Raw genomic sequence first — 21,320 nt, forward strand, 5'->3', positions numbered from 1 at the left:
TCCCCCCATGTTTCGACCCACCGTACGCCACTTTACATATAATAATATATATATATATATATATATATATATATATATATATATATATATATATATATATATATATATATATATATAATAGATGTGTGTGTGTGTGTGTGTGTGTGTATGTGTATATTGTGTAACATATGCATGGTCTAATCTTGAGCCCCCTCCAATGTTTGCCCCCCCAATCCAAAACTGCTTCCGGCGCGCCTGCCTCACACACACACACTTCTTCTTCTTTTTTTCAAAATGTAATTTCAGTTTTACTTGCAATCAAATTTCGGTACTAATTCCTTTAAAGATAACTGAAATACACATTTCCATGTTTCAATATAACAAATAAATTGACAATTACCGATTAAAAAAAAATGAAAGTATATTACATCTAAATTAAAAACGCATCCCAAAAACCTAACCAAATACTACTATGAACTGCCTCCCGAAACAGAAAAAACGCCTACCCGCCCATACATACTTGCCTCAATCCCTATACCTGATCTTCTTTTTTTTTAACACACACAAGCACACGACGTACACAAACTTGTGAGAAAGTACACACACGCACACACACACCTTAGGCTCTTTTTACAAAAATATATAACGTACTATTTTTAGAAAGGTCAGAAAATCCTTGACTTGTAAATCCGAGGGTTCCTGGAATTCCGGGGGATGGGGGATGCATCTCCCATCCGGAGGAGGGGGATAGCCCGTACAATCACCCCTCTCCCTGATATTTGAAAATTTAAGAAGAAGAAATATGATTGTAATAATTTCGGCATAGTACTGCATGACGTGCAAGATCGAACGCCCGCCTGGCGCTTTGTGAGAGCTAAACCGTGAGCATCTTTTAATATTTGTAAAGGGCCTACATAATAGGCCTACATGATTCTCTCAAGCGCTCGCTTGCTTTGCTCGCTCGCAAAATATCGACTTATAATGGTTCAGATGTTGAAAAGGTAAAATACCAATACCTTGCCAGTATAGTTACCTGCTATGGCGCGCGCCACTCGGGACCGTCTACAAATTACCTATTGGTGTATACGAAGAACAAAACAAAACAAAACCGCCAAAATCATACCCACTCCCCCCCCCCCCCCCCCCCCCATTCATTGGGCAAACAATGATGACACAGGGATATCCACGGACACCCATGCAGGGGGTTTTATATTATGATCCTTTTATGCGGGGACAAAAAGGCAGTTGCCGTCCCATGAGAATGTTGGGGGTAAACATATTTTTTTTTGCTCCCCCCCCCCCCACATTAATTCCCGAGATGCGGAAAGAACTCAAACTTTTTTGGACGGAATTTGATCGTCCAAATATCAAATCCGAAGTATGTTATGCACCTTAACGTTGAATTACAACGCTCGGTCCCTCGCTCGGCCAATTTCCATATTATTTTCTTGCTCTTTTCGTAGAAACAAAAATTGAATATCATACCAAAAGTGTGCATTATGTGTCTCTGAATTTCAGGTCTAAATAAGCAAAATCTTTCTCGTGTAGGAGAGGGTCTATCCCCCCACCACACTCTCCCTCAGCACACTTCCCTGAAAATATATCTTTCTGTTACTTTTTGATAGATTCGAAGCAAAAGTCGAATATTCCATCAATAGGGTGCTCAAATCTCTGAATATCAAGTCTGGAAATGTAAAAATCTCCTTTGGCGTGCATGTGTGTGTATTTGGGGGCAGCCCCTCCCACACCCTCCCCACCATCCCCCACACATTTCTCTAAATATAATGTCTTTTTGTTACTGTTTTGATAGAAACAAAAATCGAATATATTCTACCACTATTAATGGTGCATCCAAGGGCCCCGTTTCATAAAACGTTGATATGATAGCAACTCCTGCTGGGATGGCAATTGTCATGGTAACGACAAGAATTCAGCTTCATGATTGGCTGTTGCTATTGGAAGTTGCCATTCCAGCAAGAGTTGCCATCCTAACATCTTTTATGAAATGGTGCCCTAGATCTCTGAATTTCAAGTCTGAAAATACAAAAATCTCTCTCGTGTGGAAGGGGGTATCCCCCACACGCTCCCCCCCCCCCGCACACTTATTCATTATGTTTGTTTTGTTTTGTTTTTTTACTGTTTTGACAGAAACAAAAATCGAATGCCTGCAGTATATTTTACCAATAGCGTGCATCAGATCTCTGAATTTCAAGCCTGAAACGCAAAATTCTTACTCTTGTGGGAGGGGGTAGCCCCCCCCCCCCCCCCCACACACACACACCTCCCCCCCCCCCCCCGGCACACTACCCTGAATAATCTATTATGTATCTTTTTGTTATCTTTTTAAAGAAATTAAAGTCGAATATTTCACCAATGGCGTGCATTAGATCTCTCAATTTGGTCTGAAAATGAAAAAAAAAAAAAATCTCCCACGTTTGGGAGGGGTAGCCCCCTCCTACTCCCTTCCCCTGCCGGTTTCCTTGAATATCACTTTATACTTTTTTTTTTATGAAACAATTGAATATCTAACCATTAGCGTGCACTATATCTCTGAAATTTCAGGTCTGAATATAAGCAAAATTTCTCTCCTGTAGGAGGGGGTCAATCCCCCTTCAAGTCTGAAACACCACCCTCCCCCTGCCCGTTATATCCATGATGAATACTATAATACAGTAGTGTACTTTACACTTGCTCTATTGATATAGGAAACAACTGAATATCTTACCAAAAGTGTGCACCGAGGGCAAATGGTTTTAACCATACCCGAAAGCTAAAAGCAGTTGATATTTGTTATACCGCATTTTACTTAATTTCAAGATATTTATGCTAAATAAATGGAGCATTGAAAATGAAGTCGTAGCGCCACTGGTCAGCGAGGTTTATAGGTATAAGGTATAATTTCACAATGCGCAATTAAAGGTATTGTTTACCATTAATAGCAGTGATTTAAGAAAATGTTTGAGTTATCACATTTGAGGGATAGGTCAGTTATTTCACAAAACATCCTACCATATAAAATTTCGAAATATAGCCTAAAACATGAGGAAATATCACTATTTTTTCAAAATACCATAACAGTATAGACGGCTCATTCTTCTTATTATATTGATTGTTCACATTTTGCATATCTAACAATAATCACATAATAACCAATGATTATACTGATTAACACTTTTTTTACATTAGTTGTTTCTATCCCTAACTCACATTTATACAACTATTTTGAAGCACTAAATCTGGATTTCTGTTTCAACTGTAAATGGTAAATCAATGCTTTAAAATTATTGATACATCGCGCGAACGATAGACTTATGCACATCTAGGGGACTATATAGCGAAAATTATTAACTGCACCTCTAACTACTCAGAATCGAGGTACCATCAACGAAGGTATAATGAAAACTATATTGAACCTTGGACAAATCAGAATCATTTTGTCAAATTCGGTATTGTTGATTCTATATATGTAATCTTCTCTTTGCCTCCTTTGGATGAACTACAGCTTAAATGCTGTATGTATATATATATATATGCTGTATATATATATATATATATATATATATATATATATATATATATGTGGTTAAAAAAAAAAGAAGGAAAAAATGTGCCTGCCCTGTTTGTGCTCCTTACATTACCTACTAAGTACTAGTATATGACACACAAAATCTTGCAGTGTTCGCTGTGGAGGAGCGGCCGGCACATAAAACGTTACAAATTCCTGACTTCGGGAGTCGGAACCATCAAAATCAAGTGTTTCGTTAATTTTTTGCGATTACTGAACCATGATTCTTGTATGGTTGTGAAGCTTCTCCTTTGATTATGAACAACATAAAGAGAATGTCATATTTTACTTTAAACACCTTTTTGCGTTGTTGTTGCTGGTGACATTATCAATTCAGTGATATTATTCCTATTGCATTCTGAATGATCGAGGTGAGACAATTCAAGAGCTCTTTCACTTTGCTATAGAAATGAAAAAGCATGTTAAATATTCGTTGTGATTTACCATATCGTTACCCTTCTGTTGATCTGTTGCATATTATAATTATCTATAGGACCTAGGCATAACAACTTATTGACCGGACAAGTATGTCTAATTCCGCGAAAAACTTCTCATTTATGATAATGACATTTGCTGGGTCAGTTTTAGAAGCGAAAAACTGACCCAGCAAGTGTCATTATTATAAATGAGAAGTTTTTCGCGGAATTAGACATCCCATTGTCCGGTCAAATATAACAATAACGGCATAGGCCTATATTCAATCAAAACTTTAAAAAAAAGCAACAACGACAACAACAACAACAACAACAACAACAACAACAACAACAAGACGACAAACGAATTGAAGTAGATTTCAATAGCGACTCGACTCGCTCAAGCACTAGCAGCCCACCTGGGCCCCAGTTGCGTACCGTGCGTGCATTATGCATTGCCTGTGTGTAAAAACGTGTTGGTCTCTATCTGCAGCATTATTAGCATATGTACTAAAAGGCAATCCACAGCAGTGCAAGCAGTCCACAGCAGTGCAGGCAGGCGCAGGCCCGAACCTCTCTAAAATTCTACATTGTTCTAGCAGAGCCGGCAGAGGACCCGCACTCTAACGATAGATTGGGTGAGCTAATGACACAAGCAGGTACATAACATCGTATATACACAGTATTTGTGTTATTTTTTTATCGATATTGTGTTATTTACCTCGTTTGAGCTTTGATTGTAAGTTTAGTAAATCGCGAATTGCACGTTACGTGATGAACCACACACGATTTTGAGTATGTGGGGATTAATTAGAGGCATGTTTTGACATTGCCTTATCGGTGAAACGGTGCGGCGCGACGAGGCGGCGGTTTTTCTTCTTGTGAGTGGAGCTGCAAATTGTATCCAGATATGTCAGCGGTCACAAACCTCTGAAACACAGTAGGCCGGCATATGTTAGAATTCATGTTAGACCAGCAGCTGTTCTTCGTCTTCTTCTTCCGTTGAAATTCATTCCTCTTTTTGTGTTGCATTCATGTAGCGTCTAAAAATACTCTAAATTAGGCCCAGAGCCCTAGACGCGACGTAAGGTTTACACGCTCTGATCTCATGTGCTCTAATTTTTGGTGAGTGACACTGGGTGACTGATCACTGACGTGACAGTTGACATGCCATCGCCATATCGGCATCACCATCGCTCGCCTTGCTGTAATCCTTTCACATTTATTTCATTGATGAATTGCGTTCATATTGTCCTCGATTGTTAAAGTGTGACGTGTGTGTGTTAATTGTGATGCGATGCATGGGGTTGTTGTAAAATTTATTCTTGGTCCTCTGCCACCGTCTGCCAAGGTCTCACAAGGAAGTACATATCTAAATATATTCTAATTAAGTAAGGCATTATGGTGATATAGTCCCCACCTAGATCCCCACCACAGTGCGCGTGCACCCGTGCGTTAGGGTTAGGGTATAGGGTTAGGTAGGGTTTTAGTACGGACACGCAGTGGTGGGGACTATATCACGATTATGCCATTAAGTAATTTGTTACATGCTTTTGCCGGCATTTGTTGATTTGTTTGTTTGTAAAATAACTGAAAAAAAGTTGAGAACAGATTTGGATAAACCTTGCACTGATAAACCAAGGGAAAGTTGGTGATGACAAGGAGCAGATGATCTGATTGAATTTTGATAGTGATCTGGGAATTTTTGAAGATTTTTATTTCTTTTGGCAAATAGGTACAGGGTCAATGAACTGGGAAGTTCAAGCTGCGTGCAGTTGAGGTTTGCATTTGAGGTTTGCTCTTCTCAAGACACGGCGCCGCAGGAAGCTGATGTCATGATGAGGTATTGTGTAAAAACAAGGCTGGCTTCTCATTAGTTTTATCAGTGGGAAATTTGGCAATTTTCGACATGTGTGTACAGCTGTATGGGTCTAAATCCACAAGGTTATCTTTAGATGGGCATTTTCTTCATTTTTTGAAGGCCAATCAAACATTCCGGGACGTCCTCTACCTTTTCAATATCACAGGTAGCATTCTGGAGTTTCATCATGGCAGAGGACAAGAACAAGACGATGACACCGACCCCGACCCCGACCCTGACCCCAGCATCAACAGCAACGCAGCAGGCAGCAGCTCTGTATCAGTTACCACCTGACCTGATTGCTCAGCTATACAACACTGCTCAAACAATCCTCAACGAAACAATTGCTGCTCATTCTAGTCCAAGCTCATCTGGGGATGTGGCGACAAATTCCAGCCAGTCGGCTAGTACTAGTGCAGCTGTCAGTCAGTATAACGTTGTTTCAGCTCCTGGCAACCGTAATGGAGCTCAGACATTCAATGCAGCACCAGGTTATGGTATTGCACACCAGCAAAACTCATCATTTGGGGCAACATATGGACAGAACACAAGTGGCAGTCAGTTAGACAGGACACAGTCATACTCTGATCAGCAGCCGTACCACAGTCAGTATCAAGGCACTTTTGGCCAAAACAATTACTACAATTACCAGACCCAGGACGGGAACGCGGGACAGACAGGCTTCGGCCATGGCCAGAACCAGAGAGGGAGAGGGCGAGGTATGTACAGTCAGGGGTGGGGCAGGGGAGGGAGAGAACAAAGTACAGGCTGGAGCCAGGGAACGTCCCACGAATGGAGCAGCAATAGAGGGAGGGGAAATGTGCAGCAGCAACGGGGACAGGGTTCACGCGGCAGTGCCTACCAGCGGGCAGGATGGACGACCAGCGCTGGTACCCGTGGTAGGACGGACAGAGGGCGGGGTACATGGAACACGTGGTCCTCCAGGCCTTACCGAGGAGGCTATCAAGGAAGTACTACAAAAAATTCCTCTGAGATCACTGTGGGGTACAATTTTGAAGGCAAGCTGGTTGGGCCAGAAAGGTCTGCTACGTCCTTTGGAGAATTCAAAGTATGCAAAATCTGCAACGTGAAAACCAATTCCTCAGTTACAGCAGAGAGTCACTACTCTGGAAAGCAGCATCTGAGAAAGTTGAAGGAACTTGAACAAAAGAAAGGTATTTATAATCACCATACCTTTTCCCCCTAGAAAATAGGCTGGACTCAGAATGTGCCAATTGCTTTCCATCAAGATTTTTTTTTTTTTTTTTTTTTTTTTTTTGGGGGGGGGGGGGGTACATTTTATTGTTGAGCAATTACTACTTTTACTTCAACTACTGTAACCATGCCTGAGCTATATGAGAAATAATGTATTACAAATCAGCCAATGTATGGGCATCCAGTGGTTTGACACTTATTGTAGTTATGACACCTGTCATGCATATGGTTTGGATGAAAAATCTCAAAAAGGGAAAAAAACCTTTGTGTATTCTCATTGACCTGCTTGCAGTCTGTAAATCCCAGCATTTCCCGGCACAGTAGGCCTACTCCATGTATACAGTGTAAAAGTTTGTTTATTTTTGTGTATGTATGTTTGTATGTATGTACAAGTATGTATGTATGAATGTATACTTATTTATTTATTTTTCTATTTATTTGTTTATCATTTTATTCTATTTTAAGTTGGGGGAAATCAGAGATATATTCGTAAACTTAAGATTTATTAGTTATGTATTCATGCAATGCTACATTTTATGTCTATAGGCTTTCATGTAATGCAGGACAAGTAGTAGAACTGTTAACAGGCATGCTTCTTTCTCTTTCTGCATTGGAATTTTTTGTACCCCCAGAGATTGAAAGCAAGTACAATTTGCATGGGGAGGACATGCATTGCAAGCTATGCAATGTGTCTTTTACTTGCGTGGATCAGATTGAGAAACACTATGGCGGAGCAAGACACAAAAGAAATCTTGATGGAGGTATGTTGACTTCTCAGTTTGCTCGTTATTTCTTTGTTGAGATAGACATATTGATTTGGAACCATGGTTCATCCTTCCCAGGCACTTTGCATGACAGCATCCAGTTTGATATGCAGTGAAGTCTAGCCATCATACATTTTGATAGACTACAATGCACACGAATCTTTCAGCAGGTTTCTTTTTCTTTTAAAGATTTTAGCTGCCCTCATTGACATATGCTTTATGTGGCAAATTGGTCTGCTATATCTCCACCTTACTTTTACCAAGTGTTTGTGTGTGTTATGCTTCTATCAGTTAGAGTTCCTCTGATGGCTATTACATGGAAAAAAAATGTAAAGTAATCTCTTTCTACAGACTGCTATTAGTCAGCCAGTTTACATATAGGTTTACGTGACTTCACAGCAGTTCATCAGATGGTTTGGTTTATGTGCATGAAACTTGCATTCTTCGAGTTTAGGGAAAGTGCAAGTGATGAAAGGATGTATTTCCTGTGTGCAGTGTTACAAAAACAACTAGAGATGAGTGGAAAAAAATAGACAAAGCTTTGATTTTCCATGTGTAAGTTTTGCTAGCAGGGTATTTTGTGGACACATCTGAAGAAGTGCCTCCCTAACACACATTCAAATTTCTCAAATTCCCAATCAATCAATCAATCCAATCAATCAATCAATCAATCAATCAATCAATCAATCAATCAATCAATCAATCTATCTATCTATCTATCTATCTATCTATCTATCTATCTGTCTATCTATTTATCTATCCATCCATCCATCCATCCATCCATCCATCCATCCATCTATCTATCTATCCATCTTTACACTACACAATTTTGTCTACATATCTGGTTCATTCTAGTTGTCTCTGTATATATCTTGTTTTCTTTTCCTCCGCATCGTAGCAGAATTTAACAGTGTTGATTGTTTCTATCTCATGTGTCAAAATTGATTGTATAAACCATCTGCATTAGGTGATGCCAAAAAAGATGACTCAGAAGCTGCACCTGATACAGGGGAAGATGGCGATGAACCACCCACTAAAAAGCAAAGAGGCCCTGAGCAGTCAGCTAGTGGGGGCGCTGGTGATGACACAGCCAGCCAGAAAGAGTCTGAAGGCAGTGCAGAAGCAGCCCCACGCCCTCCCCCAAAACTTTATGTCTGTGACGTCTGCAACATCAAGACGACATCTCAGGGACTGTTGGACGGTCACATTGAGGGTATGTTTTGTGAGAAAATGGCGCCATAGGGAATCCACATTACGACAAGGTCACTGGGGCTTCCGATTTTACCTCATTGTAACCCGTACCTTGTCACAAATGTGCTGTAAAAGAGACCAGTTAAAAACAGTAACAGGTAAATCCTCTTTAAAAGTGGCTCCTCATAATCGAGCTTGTTGTAGGTGTGTTTCTCTTTAGTGTGTAGTGCCAATATGCAGGTCCTCTTTTGAATACCTCCACCGCACTACTGTATTAGACGTTACTATTTTAGTCTGTCTGTCCATCTGACCATGTTTTTGTTACCTCCTCTCATCGTGACAACTTGAATCATGGTTGCCTAATGTCTATATAAGATCACACAAAAATGAATAGACATGATCTGATTGGCTTATGATGTCATGCATCACTAAACAGAAGACAATGTGAATCCCATCAGAGTCTGATATTTTGCATAATCTCACAACCATCAGGATGCATGAGGTGAACTTTAATTGAATCTGCTTCAGGAGTGCTATGTGTTTTTGTTTAGTGCTGATTTATCTGGTAATGACAATAATCAAACCACACCCTATTGGATGTCTTGATCTGCATGATGCCTCTGCATGTCATTCTCCAATTAAAAATCCACATAGATGTAACACTTGTATGTACATGTACAGCTTCTTATGATTGTCCTTGAACATATCGTCGGCTGAAAATGAGAAGGGCGTTAAGTTGTCTCGAACACTATGGGTTTAGTGACAACTTAACGCCCTTATCATTCTCAGCAGACGATATCATGGGTACATACAAATTGTACATTTATTTTTTTTTCCACCCAAACCTGATTTTGTAATTGTACTACTGGTACTGGTATGATGAAGGGTTTTTCGTCGTTGTTGTCGTCGTCGTTGTCGTCGTTGTCGTCGTTGTTGGTTTTTTTGGGTGTATCTGTGTTTGTTTGTTTATTTTGTTGTTGTTGTTTTCTCTCATAGTCCCGTGGTCTTCCAACTCCAGTGATATAATGATAGCATGTGCTTTATTGCAGTCTACAGTCATGTGGCTCAAAAGCACTCAAAAGATTAAAAATGATTAAGATTGATTCATTGTATGAATGACATGACATGTGACTGTTCTGTGCTGGTATCTTGGATCCTGGTTCCATGCAGGGAAAAAGCATCAGAGGAGACTGAAACAGCTGAATTTGCCACAGCCCATCAAATTTCTGCCTCAGGCACAAGCAGACAGCACCACAATGGCCGATTTCACTCAGTTTCAATTCAGCCCAGCTGAGCTAGAGGCAGCGAAAATTGTGAAATTTGGGCCCACTGGGAGGGAGAAGACATTCTACAAGTGTGATGTATGCAGCATTGAGGACATCAATTCTCCCACACAGTACAAGCAGGTACTTTCCTTTCACTGTGATTATCAGCAAAAAATAAAAAAAAGAGTCAACCAGCTTACATTGACCACTTACAAATGAGTAGAAAAAGAAAACAAAAGCATGGAAGCTTTAACCCTAAAAAGACTGGGCTATTTTGGTAGCTCGAAAGACTGGGGGGGGGGGGGCCTAAAGGGCCCCCCTCAAGATCTCGGCCGTGGATCGCGCGATCGCCGCGGAAATTTGCACAATGGTAGTGTGCGATGTAATCTACAAGATCGTTTATTTAAATTTCCCAAAAAAGACTTCTTTTATTTTATTTTGATTAATTATGCTAATTTATGCGAGAAATCAGACTCTTTGACCTAAATCAGTAAATAAAGCTCCAAAAGTGCTCATCTTTGGTCTAATTATTCTTTGTGGCATTCTTAGCAAATGTACTGGAAAAAAAATTCGGTATCAAAATTAATTTCTTATCTATTTTATTGTTTTATGAATTTCTTATGTATTTCGTTGTTTTTTCGACCTTTTGTTTTGATTTTTTTTAACAAAATTTGTGGCAGACACTTTTTGAAGCATAATACTCCTAAAACAAATTAATTTTAGCCATTGAGAGTAAAATAAGCATATTTATATGAACCATGTGGAAAAACTCAATTTGCATTGACTTTGTACACAAAATCACATTTTTGAGCCATTTTCGGCCTCACGTGCACATACAAAAAGTTATGTAACTTCAGAACTGACCCCCGGGTGTCACGAATTTGGTGTCAAAATGTGCGGGAAACTCAAAAGAAAAAAGTCATAGAGCATCGCGGCGAGAGCATTGCGTGTTGCAGATTAATCGCGCAAAATGTCGAGGGGGGCCTTTTAGGCCCCCCCCCCCCCAGTCTTTTTAGGGTTAAGATACTGTAAAATGAGGAATGTTCGTGTGCATTTTAATTTCGTGAATTTTGCAGGAACCAAGATTCACGAAATTAAAATGCACGTGAAAGTTCTTGTCTACACTATAGGCATTGAATGTTAAAGGCAACTCGCGAAAATATTATGTTTTACAGAAATTGCTGACCTAAATATCACATAGGGTAAGCCCGTCAAAAGAAGACAAGATCAAGAAAGCCCTTTTTATATCTCTGTATGTTGATTCATTTACCAGGTTAGGTCATGATAAGATCTGGACCCTGTTTCATAAAGCTGTTCGTAAAGTTACGAACAACTTACGAGCGACTGGTGATCAGTTCTGATGTGCTATATTTATCAGAATTTCCATAATTCAGCATAAGAACTGATCACCAGTCGCTTGTAAGTCGTTCGTAACTTTACGAACAGCTTTATGAAACACCCCCCTGGTCTGTCACATATCGTTGAATCTGCTTAACTTGTTTCTAGCCGATATGTCATGCTTTTCGTTCACTTGTAAAAAAAAAAAAAAATTGCAAGCCTTTTATGTCACAAATTTTGTGAGAGTCAAGATTTGCAAAATTAAAATGCATGCAAAATTTCTTGTCTACGCTACAGGCTGTATATGCATTGAATGCCAGTGGCAGTTCGCGAAAGTTTCATGCCGCAAAAAAGGCTGTCGGCTCCAATTCGTGAAAATTTAATGCCGCGAAAAATATCTTGCTCTACGGTATGTTTGGATTTTCTTCAAAGCAGCACAATTCAGAGCCACACTCATGTTAACTCACACTGAACCTTGTCAGATGGTATTCTGCATTTCTTTGATGATGGTGTATATCGGTTCTGTTAATAACAATATTGATACCTAAATTTAAGAATATGATTTCATTTTATATTAAAAGGAAAGGTGCCTGCAATAAAGGTAATATAATGCTGTCACCTGATTACTTCAGATACATTAGGTAGAAGGGAACATAGGACCTTAAAACCACAACAATTACTGTGTTGTATCAGGTTTATGCACTATATCAGGGTACAAAAATAAAGAGAAATGAAGAGTTTGGACCTGGAAAGTCATATAATACTTGTTAAACTAGGGTTTTATTATAATATCTGGGCCCTGTTTTATGAAGAGTTGTAATTGATTATATAGTTGATTTCAATCATAAGTCTATGGCAGCCTGTGTGTAAAGGAAATTTAAAATCGAATATATCTTTTGATAAAACGGAGCCCTGACCTCATGTTACAATGTTCAAAAATGTATCTGTAAGTTGATGTAATGGATTGTCAGTGAAACTTTTTCCTTGGAATATTGCGTGATCAACAGCACATGAAGAGCAAGAAACACCAGATGGTCCTGATGAAGAAGCTGACTGAGGCTGGGGTCATACAGCCGCAAGATCTGCCGTCCAGTGCTGAGAGTAATGAGCCAAGTTATGACCCCAGCTTTGAGCCATTGATACAGGCTGCCAAGATCATCAAGCCTGGACGATCTGGGAGAGAGCGGGCATTCTACAAGTGTGACATGTGCTGCATTGAAGACATAAACTCACCGACTCAGTTTGTACAGGTACTTCTGCCCTCCCTCGCTCTCTTTTAGTACAATGAAACACCGCATTAAAATTGGCATTCATAAAATAAAGTCAGACACACAGAATGCAGGAGATTCCATAAATAAAAAGATAAAGAGAAACTTTGGGAATGTAAAGTTTCATGTTCCCCCCCAAAAAAACAACAACAACAACAAACTAACAAACAATCAATGCAGATACTTTACTATTAGAAACCATTCATACAAAGTATATAAGGTATAAATGATGTAATGAATCTATATACAAAATTTGCAATAAAAAGTTTCCTTCTTTTAATGGGAAATCAAGTATAGCACTCGATACTTTTTATCAGTTTTGATTGGTGTTGCCATACATTGGTAATGATGATGTTTATGGGATAAAGGGTCGTATGCCTGTGTTTCATAAACAAAGCCCCACAAGATGATTTTTGACATTTATTGCTCAAACCACTGGGATAGTAGTGAGTGGATGACCTCTTTATTTCTCCTAATTTGTAGATGTGGTTGCAACCAAAATCACCAGTCAGTGAAAATACACCAAAAAAAAAAATAAAATTGTAAGACTCTGTTTTACTCAATATCTGATTATTTTGCAGCTCCTTATTCTTCGTAGCAGTCACCTTTATAATTATGTGAAATTGCATTTATCCAGGCTGAAGAAAATGTTGCCAATCCACAGAAATGTTGAGTCATAGGCCGTGTCTGAGGACTCGAGAAAGTGAACGGAACCAAACTACATCATATCGTACCATACCATGCCTTGCCATAGTGGGAGCATTCCAGCACTCTGTGGAGGTAGCATACCTCACAAGCTATTTTGGGACCAAGTCAGGGATCACATTTTGTATTCACCTCATTCACATTCACCTCACTCACCTGCACTACACACAGGTGTCTCTAACAAGGAGAATGTTCTTTGTATTATGGTGTACCCACAGTGGACTCCCTTTATAACAAAGTGCTTGGGATGGGCAATTTTCCTTCGTTTTATCGAAATTTTGTTACAACCAAACCAATAAACAATAAAAAACAGAGAGCAGATAATGTTGACGTCTGAATTTTTGCGTTTCGTTGTAACCAGAATTTCTGAAGGAAATAAAGCTAATCTTCTGTCTCACGATGTGAGGTAAACACACACGCACACAAAAATGAATACGACGTTTCGGCTGCAAAATCTGCTAGCCTTTGTGTGGCAAAGTAGACCGAGCAATGCAGTGCGTGCCTATTTATAGTGGCGTTGGGAGTAGCTAGTTATTGTTCTTTTGTCACATGTTAAAGGACAAGTTCACCTTCATAAACATAAGGATTGAGAGAATGCAACAATATTAGTAGAACACATCAGTGAAAGTTAGAGGAAAATTGGACAATCGATGCAAAAGTTATGAATTTTTAAAATTTTTGTGTTGGAACCGCTGGATGAGGAGACTACTACAGCTGGTGAGTCATATGCGTACAACAGTATAAAGAAAATACAAAAGAAAATTCAACATATTTTCACTTTTTTCGCATAATAAAAGAGCACTTGACTTGCCTCTTTCTAAAGGCAGGGGGAATAATATTACCCATAACATTTGTCGGTAACGAGTCAGGGGAATGTGTACTTTTTTCAAAAGATGGAATTTTGTGAAATTCTCTTTATATTTTCCTTGTATTGTTGTACGCATGTGACATCTAAGTTATTCATACACTGCAGTAGTCTTCTCATCCAGCGGTTACTGCACAAAAACTTCAAAAATTCATAACTTTTGAACGGATTGTCTGATTTTCCTCAAACTTTCAATGATGTGTTCTACTAATATTGCTACATTCTCTCAATCCTTATGTTTATGAAGGTGAACTTGTCCTTTAAGGTTGTGGCGGGAATTTCGTTTTACTGTGTTTGCTATAACCAGACTGTACTGTACTGTATGTTAAGTGTATTCTTTTCATGTCAACAGCTGTTACTACTCTCTTGTATGGCATGGTATGGTATGGTATGCCTATGGAGCACATTGGGAAGCAGTCCACTTTTGTCTTGGTATGGTACGGTACTGTACACTTTGAGGGCCGTTAAGAGCCCCTCTGGAGCAAGTATGCTACGCTTTAGGACAGTGCTTAAATGACCCCTTACATGCCTTAAAAGCTGACTGCCAAGGATTAGATAAATACTAATTTAGGACTTAACATTTACTCAGGAGTTCAAATCTTGTCTGCCAAAGGTGTTGTTCTTGTATGAATGTGTGCCATGTGATACTGAATAAGATACAGATAGAGACTGACGGTTTTTTTTTTAAAGAGAGAGTTCTGACAATGTTCTGACTTTGTTCGATTTGGCTTCATCAACAGCATTTGTGCAACAGTAAACACCAGGCAGCCCTGAGTAAGAAGGAGGAATCTAATGCAGTCACGGAGCCACAAGCCTAAGAGGAGCTCAAGGAGAACAGTGGATGCCATGCAGCTGAGCAACACCACAGTGGGGGACTACCATGGTCAGTAGTTCTTGGACCAAGGCCCATCCCCCCAGTCTTGCCCACTAGACGGCAAGTCGCATGACGAGCTTCCGATGACCATTCTCGTAGGATCTCTACAGGACTGGGCATGTTGGTGGTGGTACGCCGTCATTTCCTGAGCAGTGCGTCCACCCACAAGCAAAATAGGACCTGACCAGAGAGAGAACGGCGCATGTGGCAGGCCACGGTTCTGTTGCTGAGCGTGTTGGTTGCTTGACATGAGATTGGATGGATGCTCGCCTTCCTTCAAAAAAATGTATTCAGACTGAATGTGATACAAGTTTGGAGAACTTGCATATGAGGGCTACTGCAGCAGATTTCCCTTTTCCTAAATCTCTTATTCTGCATACAATATGCAACCCATGGCCCTGACACCCTTTTATGTCACTGAAAAGCATCATATGAGGAGGTATGTGTAGGAACCATTTATGTTACATGGTAGCCAACCACTGTAGTTTTTTTGGCGAATGGCGGTGTTCACACAGAGCACTATCACATAGAATTTATCCATTTAACCCGTTCCTTACGGGAACCTGGTATACCAGGTTCCTGTGGGAGCAACTGATATACGGGAACCTGGTATACCAGGTTCCCAAGATGAAGACAAGAATGCCTGCTTTCGTGGCCTAAATTCGTGCTTCTTTGTGTTATAAAGTCTCAATAAAAAAGTCTGTGTGCCCATCAGCGCACGTTCTATTCATACATCGCACCCAATCAATATTTCTATTGTTCAAGGGCACATGTATTTGACCATGGGGAGGGGATGCATGCACCACTTGACTGCTTTCGCACAGGTGGATTACCAACCTGTCCGTTCTCTGTCGACAGGCAAAAAGAATCTCATTTTGGGACATTAAAGGTATTTAGAGAATTGTGGAAGGAACGGGTTAAGAGGTGTATTACTATAACCTAGATGGGGAAGGGATATTTGGGAAGTTGGGGTCCCAGTTCCTCTCATTGATATCAGTTGCCTCTACAGAAAGGGAAATTTGCACATGCATTGATCAGTACATACATTTTTGCTTTTATTGAAATATTCTATTTTGTTTGATTTCCATTTTTTCTGCGCAGTTTTATTACTGCGTGCTATGCATATTTTGACATTTTATAAGCATCTAAAAATTTGAACATATAGTGGTGTTTTTATCTGAAAGTGCACAAGTTGCTTCCTTTTAACCCTAACTAGGCCGGGCTATTTAGGTAGATGATAGAGCCGGGGGGGGGGGGGGCCTCCAGATCTCGACCGCGCGATCGCGATGAAAATTGGCACACACATTGCCTATGATGTAATCTAAAGTACCATGAAGTTAATTTTTTCACAAATTATCATTTACACTAAATTATGCTAATTTATGCATAATGATGCATGAAATCAGACAATTTGGTATAAATCACTAAATAAGGCTCAAAACAGGCACATTTTTTGTGTAAATATTCTTTTTCGTGTCCATAGCAAATGCAAGAAAAAAATATTGCGCAATCACAAAAAATTTCCGAAGTATTTTATTGTTTTTTTTAAATTTCTTATGTATTTCTTTGTTTTTTCGACTTTATGTTTTTCATTATTTTTTCAATGAAATTTGTCCGGGACATTGTTCCGAACAAGGAAATATGTAATTAATTGATTTTAATCGATAAAACCCCAAAATAATCATGCTTTTATGAAAATTGCCTGTTAACACAGTTTGCATTGAAATTGTACACGAATTCACGTTTTTGAGCAATTTTTGGTCTGACATGCACGTGCATATTTATGTGCAACTTCGGAACCGCGCGCCCGGGCATCGCAAATTTGGTGTCAAAAGATGCGGGAGACTCAAAAGAAAAAAGTCATGAAACGTCGCAGTGATAGCTTTTCGCGATAGCGATACATCGTGCGAAACATAGAGGGGGGGGGCCTCGGGCCCCCCCCCCCGGCCTAGTTAGGGTTAAGTAAAGCTGCACAATGGCAACCATACGGAAGGGACAATTTCTTTGCAGATTTGTTTAATAATCGACCTTTTTTTCTCATCTATGTATTTGTGTTTTTGTATTTTTTTTGGGGGGGGGGGGGGGGGGTGGGATGATTTCTTATGTGTTTCCTTATTTAGATATCCATTGTGTTGTTTTTATGACCAATCCAAAATAACTCCACAATAAATGCATTGATAGAAGTGTTAACGAAAGCTGAAAATGGTTCATGTATTGACTTTTTGGAAGCAGACAATACTTTGCCAATAGAGCATACAAGCAGATGCCTAGCAGGTGCATTTTTTGGTGGACATTAGATCAGTTGTTGTGGTACATTTAAACAACCCCCACAAGTGTGGTAACCAAACATCCTTGTAAGTTCAGTATGCTATAATAGTTATGTATATTTTCATCTATGACATGTGAATAGAAATTCTGTCATACCAGGCCCGTAGCCAGGATTTTTCAAGGGGGGTGCGGTCGCTAAAAAAACGGACCTTCGGTACCAATACCAATGATGACACACACACACACACAATTATATATATATATATATATATATATATTCCTTGGACGACTGAACTACAAAAGTTGTACAAGAATTTGCGCGCAAAGCGCGTCGCAAATCATGAATTTTGACTGTTTTAATGACGTTTTAAAGTCTCGAGGAAATTTGTATTTTTGCCTGTTGCATGCAATCGCGTTACGGTATTTCATCTAGGAAATAGTAAAAACTCATTTTGCCAGGAAGTTACAAAGTTTAATTGTGTTCGAGACTCTGCGCGCGTAGCGCGCCGCAAAATTGAGAATAGTGATTTTCCTGGTGTTGTTTTAACTTTTATTTTTTTCTATTGGCTATTGCCTGAAGCCAGGATTTTTAAAGGAAGGGGGGATTGCGTTAATTAACAAAACGGCCCTTTGATACTGTCCCGGGAGGGGTAGCGACAATTAAAAGGTGGACACCATGCTCATACATGGACTTTCAAAATGGCCCCTAAACGAGTCATGATCATATGATTTTTTCGGGCCTTAAAAACAAGTATTCCTTAAATGTTTCCTGCACCCTAAAGAAGTACTTCATCATGATTGAACAATATACCATTTTCCAAAATTTCGGCCTTTTTGATACCCTTTGATTATATACGCTCGTACATCACACTTTCCATCTAATCCGTGAGAAAAAACGACCCCTATTACTCGTTTTCTTTAGCGAGTATGGTCACGGTGTCCACCTTTCAGTTGGAGTTTTCCATCCCATTGGATGCTGTTTGGAAGATGAAACATTCACTTTACTATACAGTATATCAGCCGTTGGTATGCGAGTTTGTCAAAAACGAAAATAAATAAGAAAATTTTTAAAACAAAATGAATTGTAAATGTGAACCATTTCTATTTTGCCTCCTTGTGGTAGGATATTTCCAGCATTTCCGAACTTTCAAATAATCATTTTAGATTTAATAACATTAAAGGTAGTAGATCCGATTCGCAAACATCTCCAATATCAGTCAAATGTCATATTAACCATCATGCTAAGAAGGTTTTCTTTGTGAAATTTGAAGGTCAGTGAAATTCAAAAATTAAACATCCGTTAGCCATTGGAAGAAGTTGAGTGCAAATTCAGACCTCAGGCTTAGTGCTCAGATGTTTTCCTATTTGATTTGATCTGTCTTACTGTGCACACTAAGATACATACTGGAATGGTTATTTCGTATTTATTAAATTATAGTAGCATATTTGTTTACTAGCTGTCTCTAGGCATTTTCGAATTTGGGCTGCAAAGAGATCCACTACCTTTAAGTTAGAAGAGAGATAAGTAAATAATGATAAAATAAACAAACAAAAAAGAATTAGTTTCTTTTGTAATACTATCTGACAAGCTTTTTACTTTACCATTTTACTTCATAGCTCAGCACTTTCCACTCTCTCTCATACCCTCTTACCCATTACATTTAAATGAAATACAACTAAAATGAGTTTGCGTGCCTGCATAATACTCTTTGGAAATTATAAGTGAAAATGTTCTTAGGTTTTGGCTCACTTTAAAATGAGAACCAATAGAACTGTCACAACATGAGGAAATGTATAAGTAATAATCAACACTACATTTCCGAATTTGGCCTGCAAAGAAATCCGCTACCTGTAAGTTAGAAAAGAGATTAGTAAATAATGATAAAATAAACAACAAAAAAGAATGAGTTTCTACCGCCGTATCCAGAACAGAGCCTGAAACGGTGCAGGCTCAAGAAATCGTTTGTACTAATACGTCTTGAAGTACTGTGTGATACTGTTGACTCAGACTTCTACAAAGCTGTAAGTGAGAATTTTAACCCAATCCGGCTCATTACCTGTGTTTTTTTATGAAAAATATGAATAAAGAATGTAAATTAAATAACGACGCGTCACAATGCAGTCTAACGCTCTCACAATGTTATCATACATAGGGTTTTTCCCTGACTGTTTTTACTCCGGAGCTCTTGCAATATTCAGGCTTTTGTAATACTATCTGAATAACTTTTTACTTTACCATTTTACTTCATAGCTCAGCATTCTCTCTCATACCCTCTTACCCATTACATTTAAATGAAATACAACTAAATTGAGTTTGCGTGCCTGCATAATACTCTTTGGAAATTATAAGTGAGAATGTTCTTAGGTTTTGGCTCACTTCAAAATGAGAACCAATCGAACTGTCACAACATGAGAAAATGTATAACTAATAATCAACAATATATTGAGACAGGCAAGTAATCATCAAAAATAGAAAATGATGATTACATAGCAGGAGTTAGAGGGGAGCATTTGCCGGTCCTTTGAATGTGCACTTGTGCAGTGTGATCTTCGCTTAGTCTTTTTCTAGTCTTTAAGCATTGCTTGAAGTTCCAGTCTTCTGGGATGCTTTCTGGCGAACAATTTCACCACCCTCTCGTTATCAACGTCAAAGTTGTAATGGATGTGCATGAGTGCCAAAGCAGACAGCCTGTCTTGTGTCATGCTGGCCCTCAGATAGGTGTGCAGTCTGCGTAAGGCACTGGCGCTTCTCTCGCATTCGCAGCTGGTTGTGGGGATGGTGCAGCATATTTTTAGCAATGTAAAAACATTTGGAAACATGTCTGCATCACACTGTTTTATTGTTTCCGCTGCAGTAGACGGACGTTCATTGGGGGGTTTTGTTTGGTACTTGTGCTTCCATCGGAACAACTCCTGCGGAAACACTTCCGCTGATGGCATAATGTGTGTGTAGGCGACAGAAATCGGGTTAAATCTACAGTTGAAATGATATAGTCTATGACCTTATCATTCCTTTACAACATTATTTCAGTTGATTACCTGTGTAAAACACGTGTATATATAAGCGCCCGATTGCAGACAGCAGGTGGCAAGGTGACCGTTGCAACTACTTACATTATTACCACCTCCGAAGGAAATGCACCAGTCCGACTATACAGCCATCATCGAAAATTGAGATGGAATGTGGAATGTATTTGGTCGTTTTTGCTCCCAAACTTAACAGTTATGTTGTCAATAAGGCTGCTACGTATCTAGATAATGTCTCACATACAACTCTATCTGGATATTGCGTTGAAAATGATATTTGGCGAGAAACAAAAGCTTGAAATCACAGGAATTCACACTGCTGACAACGGCAGACAGTGAAGGTCAACGGCTCAAATTTTCGTTGGTAGTCTCGTCACGTAATAGTTCTGTATGGATTGTACACGTTCCCTATGACAGCAATTGTGAATGGGTAGTCTAGCTTTACTGCAAATTTGCGTCAGGACTGCTCAACCAATGGACAAGATTCTTATGTCACAAAAATGGGCAGAACCTCTACTTTCTGAAACCGTGCGCCCCAAGTTTGTGCGATCTTCCGTTCTCAAGATATCCCATCTGGAAGAATTGCAAGACGGCAAAATATGCTCAAATTCGTCAAATTTGGACTGTTCGCCATAGACAATTCTACGCATAAGGTACTTTTCTGATCTAATTTGCGTCACTGCTACAAATGTTAAAATAAAGATATATACACATAAATAATC

At 39.3% G+C, this 21,320-nt stretch overlaps 1 protein-coding gene across 1 annotated transcript; it reads left to right on the plus strand.

The window, feature by feature from the left end:
- Positions 1-6,539: 6,539 nt before the first annotated feature.
- Positions 6,540-15,793, plus strand: LOC139724905 (zinc finger protein 385A-like). The gene is made up of 6 exons (XM_071636029.1): positions 6,540-6,993; positions 7,666-7,794; positions 8,765-9,010; positions 10,159-10,394; positions 12,599-12,841; positions 15,170-15,793. The coding sequence occupies exons 1-6, from the start codon at positions 6,540-6,542 to the stop codon at positions 15,245-15,247; spliced, it is 1,386 nt and encodes a 461-aa protein (XP_071492130.1). The 3' UTR covers positions 15,248-15,793.
- The last annotated feature ends 5,527 nt before the right edge of the window (positions 15,794-21,320 follow it).

Source organism: Diadema antillarum, unplaced genomic scaffold (genome assembly GCF_040938485.1).
Source record: "Diadema antillarum isolate AM-2024a unplaced genomic scaffold, OU_Dant_1.0 seq00000002_RagTag, whole genome shotgun sequence".
Taxonomy (NCBI): Eukaryota; Metazoa; Echinodermata; class Echinoidea; order Diadematoida; family Diadematidae; genus Diadema; species Diadema antillarum.